Source organism: Eleginops maclovinus, chromosome 11 (assembly GCF_036324505.1).
Source record: "Eleginops maclovinus isolate JMC-PN-2008 ecotype Puerto Natales chromosome 11, JC_Emac_rtc_rv5, whole genome shotgun sequence".
Taxonomy (NCBI): domain Eukaryota; kingdom Metazoa; phylum Chordata; class Actinopteri; order Perciformes; family Eleginopidae; genus Eleginops; species Eleginops maclovinus.
The window spans coordinates 22,152,743-22,176,120 of NC_086359.1; the positions used below are offsets into that span (position 1 = coordinate 22,152,743).

General features: G+C 42.7%; 1 protein-coding gene across 1 annotated transcript; it reads right to left on the bottom strand.

Moving 5' to 3' along the window:
- Positions 1 to 511: 511 nt before the first annotated feature.
- Positions 512 to 21,297, bottom strand: LOC134871841 (gap junction delta-2 protein-like). Its single transcript, XM_063894774.1, has 2 exons — positions 19,999 to 21,297; positions 512 to 2,930 (listed from the first exon to the last, which is right to left on the bottom strand). The coding sequence occupies exons 1-2, from the start codon at positions 20,067 to 20,069 to the stop codon at positions 2,066 to 2,068; spliced, it is 936 nt and encodes a 311-aa protein (XP_063750844.1). The 5' UTR covers positions 20,070 to 21,297; the 3' UTR covers positions 512 to 2,065.
- Positions 21,298 to 23,378: the final 2,081 nt, after the last annotated feature.

Here is a 23,378-nt window from a genome sequence, read left to right on the forward strand (position 1 = left end):
TGTTTTTAGACCCCAAAAGGTAAGTGCACTTGTATGGTTCAGTTTTTCCATTTTCTGCTACTTAATTATTCTACTTCACTTCAACTTAATGCTGATTTTTTGTCCACTTGACTTGAAAGGAAATAAAAGGCATACGAGGAATTGTAACTACCCAAAAGCCTGTTAATTAGATTAAAATGAACAGCAATAAAAGGCTAATTATAAAACGTTGCAATTGTATTAAAAATCTAATGATATATAAAATCATACTCTCTGATTTAGTAACACATTCTTTCCCTTTTCATCCTTTAACAACATCTTGCTGATGACACTTGACTTTGTCTTTGTGGAGTGTTTTCTCTCAGTGGAGTGGCAGCAGTGGTGAGAGTTCGGGGTGTGTGTACAGTTATTTAACATTCCCAACATCCTGAAGAAAGCATAACGGCAGCACATCACGTTAATCACCGCTCGTTGGTTAAACACAGCACAGCCCAAATCAGTTTGCATAATAATTTATTCACATCATCTTTTTCACATACTATATATTATTGCTGCAGTTCTGGAGCCTCTCAGGTTTTCACTTCCAATATTCCCACAACGGGATTCTATGTTCATATCTCTTTATATTTTTCATCTTCATGCATGCTGAGTATAACATTTCACAGGAGCAGGATGCAAATAAATAAAACAGTCTCTTTTTAAGTTACATGTCATAATCTATCCATTCTATTAATGCTTCGGTAACATGCCTTTTTCAAAGTCCATAAGGGAGGGAAGGGGGGGGGGGGGGACTTTTCGGAAAGTATAGTCTCCATTAGAGGGCGAAGGCTTAACAAAGGGCACATTAATAATACATATTGTTAAAGCTGGCAATCTATGATTAATCTTCATTACCACCCAAACCCTTGCTCCCCCATCCGTGTGAAGCCCATCTACAGCGCACAGGGAAAAGGCTAAGTGTAACTATTACAGTTCATCTATGTACAGTAACTTTGAAATATGGCACCAAATCTGCTTGTGAAAAAAAGCTTGAGGTTACATGTTAAAATATTTGTGACTACAATACTGTTTCCTTTTGAACTGAAAAACTCTTCACATAACTCTGTTCAGCGCCTCAGACAGCGATCGCACTTCAGGAGCAAAGTGGAAAGGCTGGCCCTGCTTTCCTTGACTGTTTTCAGTGGTATTCTTAGAGTAAACAGCATGTCTTGCGGGCATTGGGAGCATTGCGGTGCGTGACAGTGTTGGAAAGTAAATCTAACTCATCTTCAAAGCACCATGTGTCTCACTGTGAACAAAAGCTCCCGGGCAATGTCAGTCTGCTGTCTGATCGGCACCCAGTGATACAAAGAACATGAGTAAGAGTGACAATATTTAGGAAAAGCCTGGTACACTGAAAACAAGTATTGTGTTCCAGTTTCTGCTAGTGCTGTTGGCTTTTGTGTACATTTCTTAGAACATGTTTAAAAAGGTGCTTTTTTGTCCGCTAAGTGACTTTACTGGAAAATCATGGACAATGCGAAATAACAGTATCTTTCTCTCAGTAGCTCAGATTAGCTTAGCATTCAATTTTCTGACTTAAGTCAGACATTGGCTTTTTTTCCCCCCACCCACATGCCTATGCATGCACACGCGTAAGCCTTTGCATATGCACACATAATTGGAAAATGAGGGGATTATTTCTGACCTACAGAAAAGGCAAATAATGAAGAACTTCAGATAACTCAACCTCGGGCTATCTTTACAGTATTTTATTATAATTAGTAGTTGCTCAGTTCTAGCTGTTCTTTGAAGGCACCTAGTGTCCCCTAGGAAGAGCAGAACTCTCCATCATGTCAGCTTTAGGTGAATGCTTTGTTACAGCGAGACAGTCGCCTCTTTAGGAAGGGGATTCCTGCCTCCTGAAATGTCAAAGACTCTACCATGTGAATTGACGCTTCATCATGACTGCACTGAGTCTGTGTGTGCTCCTGAATAATAATGAAGAGGTGAGTTCTGTGCCCTACTGATCGGGGGTCCTGGGCCAGGGAAAAGCTCTTCTCCAAAATGTAAGAGGTCCTTGAGCCCCCAGGCAGAAAAGCCTCTGTCAGACGTAAGCTGACTCACTAGACTGGGTCCTGCCCAGGTTTGGGGTCTGGGACAGGTGTGAAACATCCTTCTTCCGAACTTCACAGATGGACTTCCTTCGGGCCTGAACCCCTCGCATGGCCGTCTTTATCTTCCTCCAGCCAAGGTGGTTGAGCTCAGCCAGGTTGAGCAGTACACATACGCCGCTCACTGCAAACATAAAGACCAGAAACACAGTCTTTTCTGTGGGCCGAGACACGTAACACTCCACCTCTTTCACGCACGGGTAGCGATCACACTCAAACATCCCCGGCACGTTAAAGCCATACAGGAAGTACTGGCCGGCCAAGAAGCCGATCTCCAGCGCGTTGCGGAACACCACCTGGATGACATAGAAGCGGGAGATGCCCTCCTGCCGTCGCACTTTGGAACTCTTGTGTGTTTGGGGGAGTCCTCGGGGTCCGTTGGGAATCTCTTTGACCTCCAGGCAGTCGTGATCCTCCTTACCGCTGTCAGGGTGCACCAGGATGCCGTTGATGTTGCGTGAGTGAAGTTTGCGGGAGTGATGGTCATGGCGTCCATGGTGACCACCATGACCGTGATGATCCATGTAGGGATGGAGGAGAGAGTAGCTCCGGTCACGTGCTTTGGCCGACTGATGGACCGAATACGTGATGAAGCACAAGCTCGGCGTGCACACCAGTATGATCTGGAAGACCCAGTACCGGATGTGCGAGATGGGGAAGGCCTTGTCGTAACAGGCCTGGTTGCAGCCGGGCTGCATGGTGTTGCAGATGAACATGATTTGCTCATCCTCGTACACCTTCTCCCCCACAATGCCTACTATCAGGATACGGAAAATCACCACCACAGTCAGCAGGATCCTGCAGAGAGACAGAAGGAGAAAGAAAGGGCAGAAAGGGGGAGGGGTGAAAGGGAGACAGGCGATGTCAGTTAGTAATGAACACATGAACAGAGATTCAGGAGATTCCTGGGTATCATTTTGACAATATGAAATAGTTTGCAAGTCTTGGTTCAATTTATGCTGCTTTGTTTATGATCCCGCTGTATCCTACACCTACATTTCTCAGGCTGGTTGTTGGACCTTTGTTCCTGTGTGTGTGCATGTTCATGCATGAGTGTGTGAGTGTGTGTGTGTGTTTGCCCGAGTTATCACTCAGCTGCTGTGACAAACAACACCACAGGATCGTAGAGATGCGCTCTACAAAGCATGCACACATGAGCTCGCTGATTAAAAGAGAATAAAACAGGAGGGGTTGTCAGAAGAGAGAGGGGGTTTCATACTAACCCTTCACAGCTTAAAATGGTACAGCATCTACACACATCTGTGTGTGTGTGTGTCTGCACATACATGCTTTGACATGCTACTCATTCATTTTAATGGATAGTTTGGATGTTTGAAGTGGGGTTGTATAACGTACAATAGATTGTGGTCGGCATGCATCCAGTTTGGAGAAACAGACAGTAGTCTTAGCAATAAACTGTGGTGGAGAGGAGCAGATGCAAACTTATTTTTGTCAAAATTCTCGATCTGTGTAAGCTTTATTTAGAACGTTTTCATTGCTTGACCTTGCCGACAGGAAACATAAGCCGCTATTTACGTTATCAAGCAGCGCAACAGCTCTGCAAGGTAAAATGACAGGTTTGTTTTTTTTTCATGGACATAGCTGGTAGCTTTGAGGGGACCACAGATGGATATAAAAGATTCAGTGGGACCAGAAAAATGTTTTAAGTAGAGTTTACAATTCAATTGATATGGATTACTTTCGTGGTTTTTTTTTTAGGATGCTGACATGTGTTTTGCTGCAGCCCCTGTCCACAGCAGGATTTTGCTTAGCTTCAAATTTAAGGCAGGCATGCCGACCGTCTTTTATTTTAGGTTATACACTCACTCTGAAAACCTACATCCTAAAACCCCACTTGAACAACCACAGCTCCACAACCTGAACCATCTCTTTAAGGAATAGTGTAAGTATTTTTTTTGTGATTTGAATTCCTGCCTCAAATGGCCTCTTTTTCTGACCTCTTTTCGCTGGCATCATATCTTGTGTGGGCCAAACAGTGTCTTAGGGGTGTTTCCGCTTAAAGAGATCAGAAACCAAACAAAAATATCTAAAATCTGGCAAAATACAGAGGCGGCTGCGTTCCCATGACTGTAGAATGACGGGCATATTATTAGCAACTTAATGCTGTCCCATACAGGTGTCACCTTCCCATTGAGGCTCATTAGTGCAGTGCTGCAGTCAGTGGAGCTGTGTCCAGGGGCTGGAGTCCAGAGAGGATCAGTGCGGCTGCTTTTTAAAAGCCTCTGAGAGACTGGTGTGCTGTACTGTTATCTCCTGGTGTCGATCCAGCGTGAGCACTGCGGAGGAGGACTGGGGCTTTAGGGCTGCACTGTCAGCTCTTTCTAATGAGCAAGGAAAGCCTGCACATCATGGGGCTCCCTGGTATTTATGCCACAATGCAGTGGATGTGCATGCTCCCTGCGTGGAGGAGCCAATTACTTAGAACACACTTGTTTCTGAGGACATTAGGGCCACCCAGGACAACCAGAGGGACAGAGAAAGATGGAAGGCGGCCCCAGGAGGGTTACAGCCACTGTGCTAATCGGCAGATACATATTGCAATGGAGTTTAATTCAGCCGATGTAACGCAAAGCGATCCCTTTTAAACTAAGATGAAAAGTTAGTCAGTGTTTGTTGTGTCAAATGAGACTCCATAATGTAGCATCTAATTAGCCCTCAAACATGCCCACGCCCTATTTCCATGGCCAGTTACCACAGCAACCAGAGAATTATAGTGAAAGGTGAGGATCTGTAGATGAGTTGAGGAAGAGATGTTATTCCTTGGGGGGTAAAAAACAGAAATGTCTTCCGTTGAGGGAAGAAGAAGTCAGCTCTCTAAAAGGTGAGAGGTTTAGCAGAGAGAAACGTGTTAGCGTGAAACCGACTTAAAATAGAGCGGCGCTGTAGGACTGTTCCTGCTTCACCTTTGTGTGTGTGTGTGTGTGTGTGTGTGTGTGTGTGTGTGTGTGTGTGTGTGTGTGTGTGTGTGTGTGTGTGTGTGTGTGTGTGTGTGTGTGTGTGTGTGTGTGTGTGTGTGTGTGTGTGTGTGTGTGTGTGTGTGTGTGTGTGTGTGTGTGTGTGTGTGTGTGAGACAGACACGCAAGGACCCAGAGACAAAGAGGGAGAGTCAGTCATGTGTGTGACTTGTGCAAAATGGCAAACATGTCCGCTCTCAGTGCTCGGAGCAGCTGTGAGTCTATACGCTACGCTGGCTTTCAGTATGTTTCAGAGGACAACACAAAACCTCTCTTCTAATTTGGTTTTCCAGAAGTTAAAAACAGGTCATGTAGGTCATTTACATCCAGCCGCTCTCTGTGTCTCTGCTGGGATGTTTCTGCCATCACTGGTGATTTGACCAAAGGGCTGACACTGACAGATCTCTGCTCCACCAGGAATCATCTGACGCATGATGCTCAATTAGACAGAAATCGGTAATCCACACTGCTCATTTATATGCAAATATTTGCTTGGATTGCACGAAAATAGCTCATGTTTAGAGCGAGAATCTGCAGCTCCGGATGCCGATTTAAAAGTAACAGGATAGAAAGCGTTTACATCTGCATTCCCTTGTCTGTTTCTCCTCAAGGTCTGCTTCTTCTCGTTGCAGTGGTAATGACTACATCATAATAGCATTACCTAAATGTCACTAAGTCTGCCTGCTGTCCACGTCTCAGCAGGCTCAGAGACTGGACACGTCTTACATCCACTACAATGTGATCTCTTTCTTTGAAATACAGATGTAACAGATGGCTTGTGTTGTTATTTACATAAATGTTAATGGGCTGGAATGGAAAGCAGTTTGCAGACCAGTGACTTCCTCATTACCAGTGGACTGTCTAAGCCCCGTCCTGATACACACACAAGACTCTGCTTTATCTGAAGCTTGCTAATTGCTTGCTATTTTTGTCTTTATGTAGCGCCTTTTAAACTGTCCATATTCCACATGCATGGTATCCTTTTTATTCACCACATTTCAGCTATATTTTGTCAAAGCTGCTAGATACCGAAAAAAGGAAAAATACAGTTTAAGCCTCAAATAAATATTGTTGCACTATTTAAACACAACTTCAATTTAAAAACAAGAAATACAACTAGTCTATTAGTGACTTTATCCAAACTCCATGTCTATATACCTCTAAATCACTGAATGTATTACTAATCCATGTTTTAAAAATGTGGTGAAAAAGTTTGGGGGTTTTAAGATATAAATAAGACATGGTCTGAATACCCCACATCAGCACTTTGAAGCAGTTTGCTCTGCTTGTCCCTACCTGACATTAAAATAAAGATATGGTGCTATTAATAAAACATGCTCCGTGTATTCCTCCACAGAGACGCCACCCACCAATGGATGACCTTTTAATTGAGTGCAGCTGAACCTGCTTCTCCACCCTGAATAAGACCGTCTGCAGGATTCATTGTGGAATCATTGCTTGAGTTCACATAAACAAATAAAATGTCCTATTCTATTTTATCACTGTCTCATCACTTTGAAAACAACCAGTGTACTGGGTTATTAATAAAGATGTAGTCCCCAATTCTCCATCGTAATTTATGTAAATTATTGTGGCTGTGGGGATTAACAACAAAAGGACCAAAAAGCGTACAGCCGTCACCCTGTTGCAGCAACTTCACATTTTATACAAAGTTTCCACTGCGGCTCCCTCAGCAGCAAGAATTTTAAGATTTCCCTCAAATATAAAACTTTTCTTAAGCACTGTACTGCAGTTATTTGTCCATACTTGTTTGTTGGGCAGATCTATGTCGTTTAAAAATTCCAAGACTGTGCAAGTATTGAGTGTTGTGCAGTGTGTGTGTGTGTGTGTGTGTGTGTGTGTGTGTGTGTGTGTGTGTGTGTGTGTGTGTGTGTGTGTGTGTGTGTGTGTGTGTGTGTGTGTGTGTGTGTGTGTGTGTGTGTGTGTGTGTGTGTGTGTGTGTGTGTGTGCGTGTGCGTGCGTGCTATACTGCTGGATAACAGGATAATCAGCACGGGGCAGATTGCTGCATTAGCAGAAAGCAGCGGACGAAGGTTATCTGCAAACATCAGTGTTTTACGTCCTGCCGAGTAACGAGCCAATAGAGCAGATTGGAGCAGGACAGCCTGAAGCTGCAGAATATTCAATAACCACCATCAAAAAATCATGAAAAAGATACCAGAAAATGTAGTATATTATATCCAAAGGCAGAATATAAAAACAAGGCTACTAGCTGAGTTGACTTAAAAAAAGAAGACATTAAAAAGACGCTACAGACTACAGTACTTTGGTTGCTTTAACCAAAAGTTCATTTAATTCCAGTGAAGGATCTCCCCCATCAGTCTGCTCATCACTTATCCGCCTACTCTCCCTTCAGCTAAGACTAATCATCACATTTTTGGAGACTTTTTAAATCCCTCACTGCGCCAGAGATTTAATAAGATTTGGAAGAACATCAATACAGTCTGCATCCCTGGATTGTGCTCACATTTGAAAGTTATTTTTCTAATGTTTCCTTTATGCTGAATCAGTCACAGCTGCTTTTTGTAGGGTGCAAAGAGGAAGACCAGATAAGGACATGTTACCTGGTGTGACTGTACAAAGTGATCTGCAGCTGATTGACCTGCGAGAATGTGAGTATAGTGTAATGCTAGCTGCTGGTGTGTAGGGATGGGAATCGAGAACCGGTTCCTGTTGAGAACCGGTTCCTTGTGTTTCAATTCCATGGAACCGTTTGGCAGCTCGTTAAACGATTCTCTTATAGATTCCAGACCGCACGGTTTATGTAACGTTATTTACGCAGCAAGGTACACACGAATGATTCAGTAAGCCCGGCTTGACGTGGCGTAGTTGCTTGGTTACGCAGGTGACGCTCGTGATACTTTTTACAAGTCTGAAATGGCACCCCTAAGGTTAAAACGGTCCAAAGTGTGGCTTCATTTCACATTACATAAGGATGGCAACAGGGCGTTTTGCAACCACTGCAAATTGTTGATAACATCGGCGGGAATACTTCAAATATGCATAAACATCTGCGCACACAACACGGGATAAACTTTAACGAGTGTCGCGTTTTTGATGCCCTTCGGAGTGACAGCAGCCAAGCTTCTACGACCACCGTGACCTTGGGGGCTAACACCGAAGGCAACTCTGGTGGTAAGTAGCTATCCCACTGACTAATCCTTAATGTGATTCCTAGTAAATTATGTACCACGCCATTTCTGGAAATAAACCCATTTCCTACCTCTCCTTGGGGTAATTAAGGGAGTTTATGTTTCTGGTTAATCAAGCCGTTCCTTGCTAGCATGTTTAATTAGCTTACTTGATGGCAAGGCATCCGTAGTTCTAGGGAAGAATTCTAGCTGTTGCTATGTAGCTAATGAAACATGCTAGTAAGTTGCGCCGCCGATTCAGGGAGCCAGAGAAAGGTGACGCTCATTTATTTAAATCAAAGGGAGGTGGGAAATTAGTTTATTTCCCGAAATTGCTTTTTCATCAAACAAATGCCTTCTTCGTTAGATTTAGAACAAGATGATGACCGGGACGAGACGGGTAGTCTGGCTGACTCAGAGGCTAGCAGCACTTGCTCCCGTTTACCTCTGGCTTCTATTTTCGTCGAGGCAGGCAGAAATAAAATGTCCCAGGCAAAGGTAGAAGAATGTCACCGGGCAGTTACCAAATTTGTTGTTAAGGGTTTGCACCCATTTTCTACAGTAGACGCCCCTGAATTTCGGTAGGTGAATGTGAGGTTGTTGTCAGATTATCAAATGTCAGATTAGAATAGAATAGAATAGAATATTTTCACAGCCCCGTCTTTCCCTGGCTCAGAAGGTGGATCAGGAAATCCAGTTCTACAAAAGCCTGCCCTCCATCCCCTGCAGGGATAGCGCCGCACTGTGGTGGTGGAACAAGCAGGATACGCTGCCCTTGCTATCTGGACTGGCTGAAAACTACCTCTGTGTGCAGGCTTCCTCCACCCCATCTGAGAGGGTGTTCTCCACGGCTGGAGACACCATAAGCCCCGAAAGATCCCGTATCCTTCCAGAAAAAGCAGATATGCTCATATTTCTGCAAAAGAACTGTTAATTTTCCCTACTACTACTTGAGTGCACACACACACACACTCACACTCACACTCACACTCACACTCACACACACACAAACACACACACACACACACACACACACACACACACACACACACACACACACACACACACACACACACACACACACTGTGCTTGTGATTACATTGTTCTTGTAATTACATGATTCAGTATTTGTTATTTGTTGTTATTTGTTACATTTTCTTGTACAGAAAAGCAGATATGTTCATCTGCAAAAGAACTGTTAATTTTTTTTACACACACACACACACACACACACACACACACACACACACTACTTGAGTGCACGCACACACACACACACACACACACACACACACACACACACACACACACACACACTTGTTATTAGAGATTAATAAGTAACTGTCACAATAGAATATTTTTCATTAAAACAAAGATAAATGTTACATCAAACTGTTTATTCTCCTTTTTCCCCCAAATTGGAATCGATAAGAGAATCGATAAGGAATTGAATCGTTTCACAGAATCGATAAGGGAATCGGAATCGTAAAAATCTTATCAATTCCCATCCCTACTGGTGTGTCAACTGGACATGCAGGCTCTGCCTTTCCCAGAGGCTTTTATACACACACTCACACACACACACACACACACACACACACACACACACACACACACACACACACACACACACACACGCACACACACACACACACACACACACACACACACAACATACTGTACGTTCATTCATACAGCAGCTGCTGTCGCCAGCCTCCAGAGACAACAATGCTTCGAGGACAGCAGCAGATGCATTGGGAAACAAACACACACATGCACACTGTGTGAATATAAATGACCCTTTACTGTGTCTGAGTCAACAACACAAATTTGCACATCTACAGCCCTGGAAGAAATGAAGAGACCACTTCAGCATTATAATTTTCTTATGTTTTGTTATTTATAGGTATGTCTTTCAGTTAAATGCTTTCTTTTATTGTATTCTCTAAACTACTGACAACATTTCTCTGTGTTGGAATTCAACAGACACTGGAATGGCTGCCATACATGTAGAGATACAGATTTAAGAAACATGTGGATTGGTCTCTTCATTTTTTCCAGAGCTGTATACACTGACAGGATTCTGATATTATCTGCAGAGTGAAAATATTCTCAAGGACTCAATAATAAGCTCCACTGATTGCTGATGGCACATGATGAATAAAGACCAGGCATAGAAATTAGGCAGCTTAATTATCAGAGTGCAGACATTTCTTTACTCCCGCCCCCCCGCATCCACTGTTCCCCTTTCAAACTGCTTTAATAGTTTCAGGTTTTGCCCACGCAGGCAGACGTGCACGAGCGCCCGAGGTGCCACAAAGACTTGGCGTGACGGAGGCATTAATGTAATATGTGTGTTAGTTAATTTGCGTCACTGAATCATCGTCAGCCATATTTCACTGAGAGTTAAATGATCATTCCTGGTAAACTATATAGAGGCCCTTTCTGATGTTTTGGATTAATCATAAAGGCCTTTTTAAAACTATGAAAAGCCTGCAGAAATTGCAGAAGGCAATTATCCCACTTGCTCATTCAAACAACTCTGAGGGAAATGACTTCCAGCTGTCATTCAGGAATAAAGGAGGAAACAAAGACAGTTCAGACGCTACAGGTGACTGGCTAAATGACACCGTGGCTGTTTTGACTTATGATAATACCTTAAAATGCTCAAATCTTCCTTTTCCTTTTTTTTGGATGCAGAACTACTTTGTTGAAACAAATAGATAACACAACCATTGCCTAAGGCCGGAGGATCTTGTTTGAAGAAATTCCAAACTTTTTAATGAACTCACTGCACAGCCTAGCCATGCGTGTTGTAGTGTCAGTGTATACCAGATGCAGCCTTCCTTTCTCCCATTTATCTCGGTGCCACTTAAAATGACCCTTTCATCTCAATTCTAGCTAAGGGTAGCAAACATTATGCTAAATGATTTCTATGTAGAATAGCTTGTAAACCATTAAATGCATGATATCAGCATTTCCTCTTTGCTTCCTAACCGGCACATTTTTGCTGATTGCATCAATATCCATTTCCAGGATATTCCATAAATCACTTCCACGTTGTTCAGTATTCACAGCAATGACAGCAACATGAGCATCGCAAATTTAAAAATAAAAAGCAGAGGAAGAGGTTCACTCCAGTGTCAAATATTAGACCATAGATGCACACACATTGTGCCATTACAGGATGACTTAATTGGGCTTTTGACGGAGGACTAAGCTTCATCCCAGAGAAAATCATCTGTTTTGCAGCACCACACAAAGCAGATTAGGGTTTTTTTCCCTCAACCCACTCATTAATGTTTGTAACACGTTTCAACTCACAATCTAAGTTTTATGAAAACCAAGTTTGCTCTTAGCCTAAATGAAAATTAAACTCAATAAAAAGCTTTTCCTCAAACTTGTTTTCCCTTTGAACAGGGGAGGAATTATTACAGGCACTTTTGTTTTAGCTAAAGCTGCACTAAAGCATTATTTTTCAATGAAATGTAATCCTCTTGTGGCTGCATCGCATTATGCTCTGCTGAGGACGGACCTGCAATGACTCACAGTCTGTGTTTAAAAGGAAGCGACGAGACAAGAGAAAATCCCCTTGTCTTGGATTCTAACAGACTCACACTGAAACATGTCCGGATGTTTCCTCTTTATACAGTTTACCTTTTATATATTTAACAGAGCTGTATTCAGATTTTCATTTCTATAATGCCTTTAACATGTATTCCCCTCTTTAAAAGCAATTACACTAACCAAGAGCACAATGTATCTGAATTATGTTAGTTAACCCTATAATGATGCAAATAAACAAAAGGCTTTGGGGAGAAATGATGTTTCTCAGCACCATGACAATGTGCGGAAAACCCTACAGGACCCATATACAGTACGTCACACCTGTCCACCGATAAGATGATGTGAATGAAAAATGCTTCTCAGGTAAAACTTCAGCTGTGGTTAACTGGAATTCACATGACTAACCTCACAGTCCATTCATCTTGCCGGGAGGAGGTGTCGTCATGATTTATTAACTCGGGTACAGGTCATATGATGCAGGCTTTTAAGGGTTGTGGTTAATATGGTGTGGTGTGAATGTGATGCAAAAAGTCATGAAAGGCATTCCCCCACCTGGCCACGCAGCGTGTGCAGATGATCATGGATGGATGAATCAAGGGTTTGAAAGGAAATCCCAACTAACATTAAATAACTGCATGACTTCCAGTAACTGTCTTAGTGTATTTGCCCACACTGACGCAGCGTGTGTAAATCTAACAATCAAAAGAAGACAAAGTGGATTTTACATCAGACCTTTTCTACCGAACATAATCAAAAGTTGGCATTATTTTTGACAACTAGACCAGGCTGTGAAAAGTGTCATGGCCATCAAATCTGTATCTCAACTCCTGCTGCTCTGGGCTTCGGTCCACTTTTGGAAAATGCTTTGGGTTGATGCTAATAATTGTCGCTCGAGTTTTCTTCTGAGTTGCAACAGTTAGATGTGTTTAATTCCATCATTCCCTTTTTGATTTGCCACCTTACCTGATCTAAAGTTAAGAACACAACATTAAATAAAATGTCCATTCTACTCTGACAATTAAAAGCACACAAACAAAAACGTTAAGAAATGAGATGTCATTGATAAATAAACACATTGGGACACCTCTTGATCTGCGATCCCCTGATGTACTTTAGTTCTGTACTTACATTGTGAAGATATCTTATTGTAATTCAAATCCCATTCTTAAGCTTAATGAACTGCTGATGAAATTGATTGTTCAGATTCCCTTACATTCTCTTTATATTTGGAATTGACTGTTATTTATAAGTCTAAATTAAAAGAAGAATCCATCATTGTATTTGATTATCCGAAACAAGGATTGGTCTTCCTTGGACTACATTAATTATTTATTGTTCATTACATCAAACCTGCAGAGCTTTACAATCTATATTAGATTCTAACAGTATATTAAATGACATGTCTAAGGCTTATCCATTTATGTTAGCTGGATTAATTTTGAAAGCATAGTACATACCATCTCTGTACAGAAGATAGTCAAATAGAGCCATAAATGTAAGTCCAACACATGGTACTGTACATCTGGGTATGTGAGTTTCTAGGTATCCAGAAACGGCTTCAAAGCATTTAAAAGTGAGGAAATCCTTTCCAAACCTAATTAAGTGAATCTAACACGTAGGGAAATCGTTTCAATAAAGGACGTTTAAGCTATGTATAGGAAAGCATTACACGCCCGGTAAAGCTCATACACACACCATCAATATGGTGCTGAAATGAATAATAGCCTGCACTGAATGAGAGCTGAGCTCAGCTTTACCGGCAAAATCCCCCCGTCGAACAGAGCAATCAATAACATTCAACAGCAGGGATTGCTACACAAATAAACTAATGACAACTCTGGATGTGCAGAAAAATGGTTTCATTTGAGAGACAGTGCGGCGCCTGGCCCGGGGATGACGGATAACTAATCCTTTCAAAAGCTGAAGTATTGCTTCCACATTTTTCTGATTTGCAACACAAAGGCAGAATAGATTCCATCCAGGAGGTTTATTAGAAATGAAACATGGAATATATTCCAGTTCACTAGTAGACAGGATGATGCCCTCAATTAAAGCAGAGCATTCCTACATCTCAAATGATTTCTGTAGGGGGCCCTTCTCAAAGTAGGGTACCTCCTTCTGGTGGGTATCCTGACCTATTTAGGCAAAGTGGAGAGAGAACACTAATATGTGCACTGAAACTGCAGGAGTGAACAACTTTTAGGCCGGCTGTTGTCTTTATTTTGCTTTCAGAGGATGAAGATATATTTAGTTGTATCAAACCTTTCAAGACTGTCCATTCAAGTGTTTTTACGAGAGTACTTTGTACACCACTTCATCCATTACATTAAAAGGCCGGACAAATCGGAATATATTATTAATGAATGACTTGACATCAGTTGCAACTGCAACCAGGGGCCACATAACATTTATTAAGATTTTATGAAGTACTCATAATGCTAGGGGGGGGGGGGTGATAGGTGGTGAATAATAGATGTGTCTCTCTACGCAGGAAAAACAAATAACAGGTAGATGGCTACAGATTATTATTGAGTCAATAAATGAAATATGAGCAAATGTCTGATTGCAACTAGAAGAGGGTACTGCCACATCCTTACACCTTCAACAGCAGACAGATCTGCCTTGTATTCAAGGTGTTGTTTATCAGCCAATGCTGCACTGCTGCAAGGATGGTGAATATTGCATTTCATTTCTCATTATGCTTAACATTATAGGAGCTACAGTTCGAGCATTACATTTAGATAAATGTGAAATTAAAATTACACTGAGGTGTTGTGTATTTTTATGAGTCCTCATCAATGCAGAGGACGCATATTGAGTGTGTGTGCAGAGCTTTTCCTCAGCAGCAGGGTCAGTCAATGGAAGGAGCTCTGACACAGATTCGCAGCATTGAACCTCTGCAGAGGAAAAACTTTTCTTCCTTTCTCCCTCTCCTACTCCCCTCCCTACCCCTTCCTCCGTGTCCTTTTTTTTGTTCTACAGCTCACATCCTCTCCTCTCGATCCTTCCATCCGGCAGCCTTTAGTATTTTATCTTCCTTAGATCACTCCGGTCCTACATTATCTCTGCCTCTTGTCTTTTTTTTCTGCGCTCTACTTGTCTCTGGCACTGACCTCACTACAGCATTGCAGTATAGAGGAAGATGCATCAACACACTTCCTTTCTTTCTTCCTTTCGTCCTACCTGCAAGGTGCTTAACTGAAACCCATAGGCCTTGTCACCTCATGGTAGAACACACACAAAAGCACACCTGATGTCTGCAGAACACCGGAGCACGGCACGTGAAAAAGCAAATGAAATGTATAATACATTTTATCTCCATTAAAAATAAATATGCATCACAGAATTATGTAAGATAGCAGATTTTTACACAATATTTAGGGTAGTCTTTAAAGTTCAATAACAATGAATGTAAGAGAAATAAAACATCATCTCACTTAGAAATTATAGTCTATAGTCTGAGTTGATGAGTTGAGTTTGTGAAAAAATATCTGGTTTTGTCAGATTGACAAAATATACAAGCACTTGATTGTATCCCACTGGATTAAACACGTGCATTAATTTAGATTTTTTGAAATACCAGTCTAATAAGCAATAATTATAAATGTGATCAGGAGTTGCACATTTTTAATTGAAGAAACAAGACTTGCCTTTTTATTAAAAGATTCATAATCAAAATGCACCAGACCTACCCTATTTGTTGCAAACCTGTTGATAAATGTATTTGCTGTTCTAAATAAGTCATAATGTGTAGAACATTTTGAAACATATAAAAGAAACTGCAAACATTATCAAGGCTGCTGGTGTTATATATCAAACGTATATCAGTATCATCAGCACATCAACATATAAGCCCTCTATTCACTTTGGTAACAACAATTAGGTAAATAGATGTTTACAAAAAGTGTATTCATCTCAAGCTGAAGCAACGTGCTGCTTTGAATCTCAGTCATCACAGTCTCTGCAAATAAAAATGTGTAGAAAAATGCAAGCAACAGCTCCGCTAAAGTCCTGCTAGGATAAACCCACAACTTGTTTTGAAGTTGTTTTTATGAAATGCATATATATCTTTATCCCTGTTTGAGTCCTCACCATTCAGCAGGTTACCCCTGTTCATCAAAAGCAGAAACTTTGTGTTTTGTTTTGTTTTGTTATTAACACACCGAGTGATCTACATGGAGACAGTTTACAGGCCAAACTGAACTGTAGGTAATGTAATGCTCAAAGCCCCAGGGCCGTTATAACTGGGATACACATTTTGTTTGGGCTAGAGAGAGAGGTTAATGCAGCCTTGACAATGATTTCTTTATTACAGTCATTGGTTATCCATGCACACGCTGTACATTGTCCAGTTAGAAGTCAGGCGTATGGAAATCACAATACACACACATTGAATGAATCATAATATGCAAGCCACCTGTGTTAGTCAGAGGCACAGAAGCAACTCTCAATTTCTTTGTCTCTTTCAAAGACCATAATTAAGCTAACCTATGCCACTGCGTAGAGACGGTCCGTCTCTATTTTTAACACTGTTACGTATGCCTAGGATAATTATCTATCCTATGCCAGGGCATAGGTTAGCTTAAAACCTACAATTAAGGAACAGCTTAATTGTAGCTGGATTAGACAGTCTAGACATCCCACAATGCTATCTGACAGAGTCTAATGGTGGAGCTCCATCCTCCTCATGTTATAAGAGAGTAGGCACTCAAACAGAAGACTGACATGCAACCATGTTCCAAAGTTTTAATGCAGGGGAGACCTTTCAGCCATGGGGAGACATCACTGTTCTGATCTTTGGAACGGCATTGTTGCAAGCGCACACATGCATCTCTTTCAAAGAAACTAAACACAGGCTGAACGTCGTACATGTGATGCCATCTAGCAGTTGCTGCATGCTCCGGCCACAACCTGTGAAGTGCCGGACTTCACAATGCACAACAGTGCAACTTTACATCGCAGTTGGTTGTGTTCACAAGTGCAACAGACCACACCTGACCACACCCAACTGGGTTGTTGGGTGTGGTCAGTGGTGCAACAGACTTGAACCTTTCAACCCATAGAGGTCAGTGCAACAGTTTTGGCTCCATACATGATTCAGTGTGGAGTTGCTCATTAACAATCTAGGAGGCATCTTTACAGCACAAAACTGTGCCAGTGGTGAACAATTCTCCAACTTGCTGGTACATCCAAAAACATCATTCTGATCATTTAAATGTGTCATTAATTTCCTGACCATGCAGACACATGCTTAGGATTAGGAATCAAGTCTTTATCTTTAGTAGTTTTTTGTGTTGTTGCTAAGAATGTCTTATGTTTAAAAGTGTCTAGCTACAGGTAAAAAAGCCAAGATCGAAAACACCATTTAAAAAAGTAAAAAAACTGCTACACCCTAACACACCAAGCTGCATAAGAACTCTCATATACTTCTACTGATGTTTCCTGCAAACAAGTTAGCTTACTGGGATAACATAAAGGGTGCTAGAGAAGGGTAAAACAAATTAAGGGATCTACAGCCTGAAATACTCACATAAAACTGAACAAAGTGGTTGTAAAGACAATGTTTCTTGACTCGCATACAACAGACAAGCAGGAAGAGGGAACCTCATTGGAAAGAAGCTAGTGTTACAGCTAATGCCCTAGGGTCAACTACCGAGCCTTGTAGGACAAACACGGTCTGAGGGAAGCCAAAACACAAAGGTATCATTTACAGAGCAGTTCACTGTATTCAGCAAAGGAGCTTGTAGCTGGTGTCCTGGGCATCACACAAACTAATGAGGGGACTACTTAACTGGATCATAATATCAAATGACTATTTAATGTAAGGTGAATTTGGAAGTTGGACACAGCAGGTAAATAATCTAGAAGATTTTTATTGAATGAAAAACTGGTGCACAAAGGATTACTCTAAAACAAAGTTGATATGTTTTAGGTATTTATGGAACCCTTTTTATCTTCAACCAGTGACGTGCATGATCAACCAATAGCTCAAATCAAGCATATAAGAGGAAGCCATTACATCATCAAAGTGTTGATTATGACTTTGAGAGAGGTAGCAGACAAATTGAGAGTTGCTTCTGTGCCTCTGAACAATTGTAGGTGGCTTACAGCATTGACTCATCCAAAGATTGATTGTCAGCAATATGTTTACCCTGTGCTCACAGGGTTTTACTGATTTAGCTGCCAGGAATGGATTTTAAAGCTGCATTAAAGTAATTTTTGACCACTCGGGGGCGGAAAGACTCCAGAACAAGTTCACAACAGTTAGCAATTAGCTTATGAAGTTGTTATGGCTAACATGTTAGCAAACAGTTGCCTACTTACAAATCCAGCAGAAACAGAGCAACACGGACATCCCTTTGGTCTCCTTTTTCTGGCCACCTGTTGAATGTAATTCCAATATTCACTGCCGTTTAGCCCTTGTTTGGTCTTCCGGCGCATGAGAAATATATAAATCTGTCTTTTTGAATTGCTATATTCTAGTTTCTTCACAAGTTACTTTGGCTCTTTGCCTAGTGGCGCTGGGCAGTTAGCATACAATTAGCTTGTTTTAGCGTCTGTGTTGGGAGCATCTGCCCACAGTCGTAGCAAGGTCAGAGCCAACGTAGTTTCTATTTGTCCAGAAACCAAAACAATGAGCGGAAAATGGTTGAAAGCTATGTAGAGCTTCATCGTGAGATGTTGATTCTCAAGGATACCGGCAATACTACCAACACCATATGCAGGAGGTGTATAATTAATGGCACAAAATATTGCTTAATGCATCTTTAAATCAAGTCAACATGCTCGGCTGTACGAAGGTTTTCATTCCATATGAGGACTAGACCAGGTGATTTCATTGTATAAGGCATTTTCAACCACAGAAGAAGAACCCATTGAAATGACTTGGCATAGTGTTTGAATGGAAGGAAAATCTCCATCACACAATGATCAACCCTGATCAACAAACGTTTTTGCTATAATGCGGCTCACATCATCTCTGTTGCTCTGATGCAGTTACAATGTCTCTATATAGACATCGTCTAATGGTTTTGTGCACACAGTGCTAATGTAGTCAATAAAGAAGGCATGAGCCAAATAATCTACACAAAGAGCAACACACACACACACACACACACACACACACACACACACACACACACACACACACACACACACACACACACACACACACACACACACACACACACACACACACACACAAATACACTGGAGCAGAGAGAAGGTTAGGCCATGCCCTTGTTGAGGACTACCCGGGGTCTGGGTTAATGAGCACAGCAGTGCAGTCAAATTCATAGTCTTTCATATCATAATTTTTTTATGATCAGTAATTTCCAGATTACAAATCGATACATCAGGGTTTCACAGGCTAAACCGCTTATTAACCAAATGAGCATCCCAGCATGACACTTGGATTGTGTTTAACGGGTGGAAAAAATCCACTTTTGCAATTAATTAATCACACAGAGATGATGTGGTGCACATTTTTCACACAGATTTTACAGCATGTCTCCATGGCCTGTCTCCACTGCTAATCAAACTAAAAGCTCATCTGTTCAACCCCCGCCACAAACCATTCTCACACAAAATATGAGAAAAGATCAAATCAGACTTTTTCACTATACAGTGCAAATAAATGTCTGCCATTAGAACAACTCGAATGAACTTGTGTTTTGGTCTCAAGTTCACACAGAGTTCAGAGCCATTTACTTCCCCTTTGATTCTACCTTCCACACCTGCTTGCTCATCATCCTTTCATCTTCTGCACCTCTGCTCTCCTCTCTCCCCCACTCCCCACTCCTCCTTCTGTCCTATTGGTCTGTGGCCATCAGCATCCAGGGTTATCCATCAATAGCTAGGCTATTAGGTAGTCTCAACACAAGAACCTTTCCGAATTAACCATAATGCCCAGTAAAGCCCAATATTGATTATATGCAATTAGTTTATCTCTTAACTAATGATGGTTGTGGAGGGTAACAGTGAGGAGAGCAGGGGGAAGGAAAGGACGGGGGAGGCAGTGATGACTGTGGGGGACTGTAAAACAGAAGAGAGCACTGGGACAAGCCTGAGGAGGGGGATTCATCAACTGATACAGACAACATATATTAAGACGCCCAGCTCATCAGAAACAGACCATATAACCTTTACACACCAACCTCTTCAGAGTCTTACCTCCCAATCATGGTCGAGTGCTGCTGGACAGCCGCCTCCAGCAGCCTCTCCAAAATGGTCCATTCCCCCATGGTGATGGAGAGGTGGTAGGGCTCTCAGAAGAATCCGGACCTGGGGAGCCAACCCCTCTTCCTCCGAAGGACTTCTACTTCTTCTCAGGACCAGCCTGCGCTCTTGTGGACTTGCCGGACCAGCAGGGGTGCACCCGACCCCCGTCCCAGGACCAGCTCCTTTTTGACCTCTACACGTTGACCTGGCCTGCTTGTCTTTGACTGTGTGTGTGAGAATGAGTGTCTTTCCCTGGGCCTGTCCCGCTGTGCTTCTCCTCCTGGTGGAGAAGAGGTGCTGAGCTAATTGCCTCCCCCTCCTCTTTCCCTCAGTTTCTTCCTTCCCTTCTCCCCCTCCCCTGCGCGGTGATGCTTGTCCTCCCCCTGCCGCACCGCTCTGTTCTGCGCTACAGCATATGCTATAGCTCACTGGATGACAGCCATGATCGCCCTTCTCTTTTCTCCTTGCTCTTTTCTCCTCTTCCTCCTCTGTCCCTGCCTTCGTCCTCCACCCTACCCCCAGGGCGCTCCTTGTGCTCTACCTGCACTCCCTGCCATCAGTGTTGCTCTGTGCTTGTCCTTGCATTGTGTAGGAGCTTTGCCTTTGCTGCAGCCTTGCTACTCTAACCTAAACACACACACACACACATACACACACACACACTGCATACAGCTGATCCTCCTTGGCTCACCTCAGTGAACAGCACTGTAAACACACACACTCGAAGACCGCTCTGAATCCCACTCTTCCTACTGAGGACTGCAGATCCACACCATCACACGAAGCTCCTGCCCGCTGAATGTTATTTTACGACTGGAGCAATAGTCGCTCCAACAGCCCTGAGCGCTACAAGGACCCATAAAAACCTGCATACACACACACATACGCTGCCACCCAGTCCCTCAGTAATAAATCAGCTGCCTTGCTGCATCCAGTGAGGCTGAACCAAGGAAGTGTGCTGCAGACCTGCTGTCCTCTGTTGTCCCCCTGGCTAATTTCAGCACAGTCCAGTGCCCAGAGTCATGTCTGCCGCAGAGAGCGGGGATGAAAAGCTATCCTGTGAAGCCTATTTCTGGGCTCCATCATCTTGCATCCCTCTCTTCCCTCCTCCTCCTGCTCTCCTTCAACCTCCTCTCTCTTCCTCCTTCCTCTCCTTTACTCACGTTTGTGTGCGGTTCTCTGTCCTACCAACTCCCCCTATCTCACTGCTCGGTCCCCATCTCTGCTTTGTGCTCTCCCTCTCTTTCTCTGTGTCTCTTTCTCGCTCATGGAATCGCTCTATCTCTGTCACACTCTGCGAGCATGCAACACCCCCCCTCCTCTTCTTCTCATAGATCTGCTCTCTCTCCCTGCTTTCCTCCCTCCCTCCCTCCCTCCCTCCCTCCTCTGGCAAATGTGCTTGGATTGCTACCCTGATCGCTGCTTTACTTATGCTTGCAAGAATGCCTCCCACCGTACTGCTGTGTCTGTTCCTGCCTGATGTTGCACGGAAAAAAAGGGCATTTGAGTTCTAAGTGTGCTTCATGCCCCGTCTCCCCTGCAATCCTTTGTTTCAGACTGGAAGCCTGGTGGTGTTTCCCGTACTCTTTAAACCTCCTCCTCTCTTTCCTCACTCTCTGTCATAGATCATCCAGCCCATGCTTCCAGGAGGAGGGTTACCGGGGAATTGTGGCTTTGCTCCACCCCATCCCCCATCTCTCCTCCCTTTCTCCATCTTACTGTATCAGGGAGGACAACACACCTATTTTACCCTGACCTAACCCTCACGCCCGTCCTGTTTTTCCTCTCTTCATCTTTTGTATCAGTGCCTCATTCTGTCCATTTCCCCCTTCCTCCATTACAGCCCCCATGCACCCTCTCCCCTCTCAGGAGAGATGAGCGCTGTATTGTACTTTGCTGTGACATTGAAAGCTGCATTCATTAGATTTATATTAAGGTGGTGTGGAAGCGGGATGGTCTCCCTCCATTACACACAGAGATAAAGGCAGATGTATGGAGTGTTACTAACATGCTCATTGCTCACACACCTAGACAAATTCATGTGCATCTAACACACCAGAAAATACAGGATGCATAACCGTGAAAAGAAAAAAACATAGGTTTTTTTCCCTCCAGGTTGTGAGTCACAGCAAGGTTTCCCCATCTAGAAGACTGAGACAAGTAAATGATGCAGTGGCATGACATGAGACCAGCACACTGGAATGAAATCATGGCTTGGGGTGACAAGTTCAATTCATTTGTACTGCAATTCCTTTTAGTCACGCTTCTTTGATTTGCATGACATGCTTTTTTACTTGACAGTTTTTTTGTCGCTTAACAAGGTACATGCCTTTGGGGTGCATTGGAAAATTTGATAGAATACGTAACATCCCAAAATCCTCAAAGATGTTCTGTGTTATTTCTAAAAACACCAAGCATCAAGGTGGGCAAATTCACACTCAGTCCTTACACAACAACCTCTACTGTGCATTAGTGTGTAATCGATCTATCTAGTTGTGTGTGTGTGTGTGTGTGTGTGTGTGTGTGTGTGTGTGTGTGTGTGTGTGTGTGTGTGTGTGTGTGTGTGTGTGTGTGTGTGTGTGTGTGTGTGTGTGTGTGTGTGTGTGTGCATGAAGAAATGCAAAATCCTTTTGCATGTGTGTGTGTGTGTGGGATAAAAGTACTGAGTGGGGGAGACAGAGCGAAAGAGGATTTTGTTAGTTCAGCATCTTCTGCGGGGGGACTTGGGGTCTTTCCCTCACCAAGGACATATGGTAGAGGAGTGCTATTGGGGAGAGCAGGGAGGGGAGGCGGTGCAGTGGAGTGTGAGGTCTCTCGTTTGGCAAGGCTTGGGTTCACCAACAGAGCAGCTGAAGCACTAGCATCAGCCAGCCAGCTCTCTGAGAGGAGAGTTCAGAGCTGGATAACATATGAGTGAGAGAAGGAAGGCGCAGGTGTGTCGGCAGTGACCTAGAACAGCGAGCATCAAGCATGCAAAAAACATACATAATGTACTCAAACAATGTAAAGCAGCACCATGAATAATGACATCAATGGAAAAAGAAATACAATTCATATGGTGGCAAAAGTACGGCTACTTTGATTGAAAACAAATATTTGTGTTTCTTCAGGGCATACTAAAAACTGCAAATGTAAAATCTGACATGCTTACCATGTTCTGCAAGGAACCAATATTTTTTTAAACATACCATTTATTTATTTTTGATCTTTTAAAAATTGGGAAGTAAAAATTGTCCATGTGTGTCCCATATTTGTTTCTTGTAGGAATAATCAATATTTAAATACATGCAATGTTAATTAAGGGTTATGTAAGAGTGACATTATCGTCACGA

Excerpts from the sequence above, each read along its gene's own strand:
- LOC134871841 (XM_063894774.1), bottom strand. The coding sequence starts at position 20,069 with ATGGGGGAATGGACCATTTTGGAGAGGCTGCTGGAGGCGGCTGTCCAG. Across the intron at positions 2,931-19,998 it reads CACTCGACCATGATTGGGAG|GATCCTGCTGACTGTGGTGG; the intron begins GTAAGACTCTGA and ends GTCTCTCTGCAG.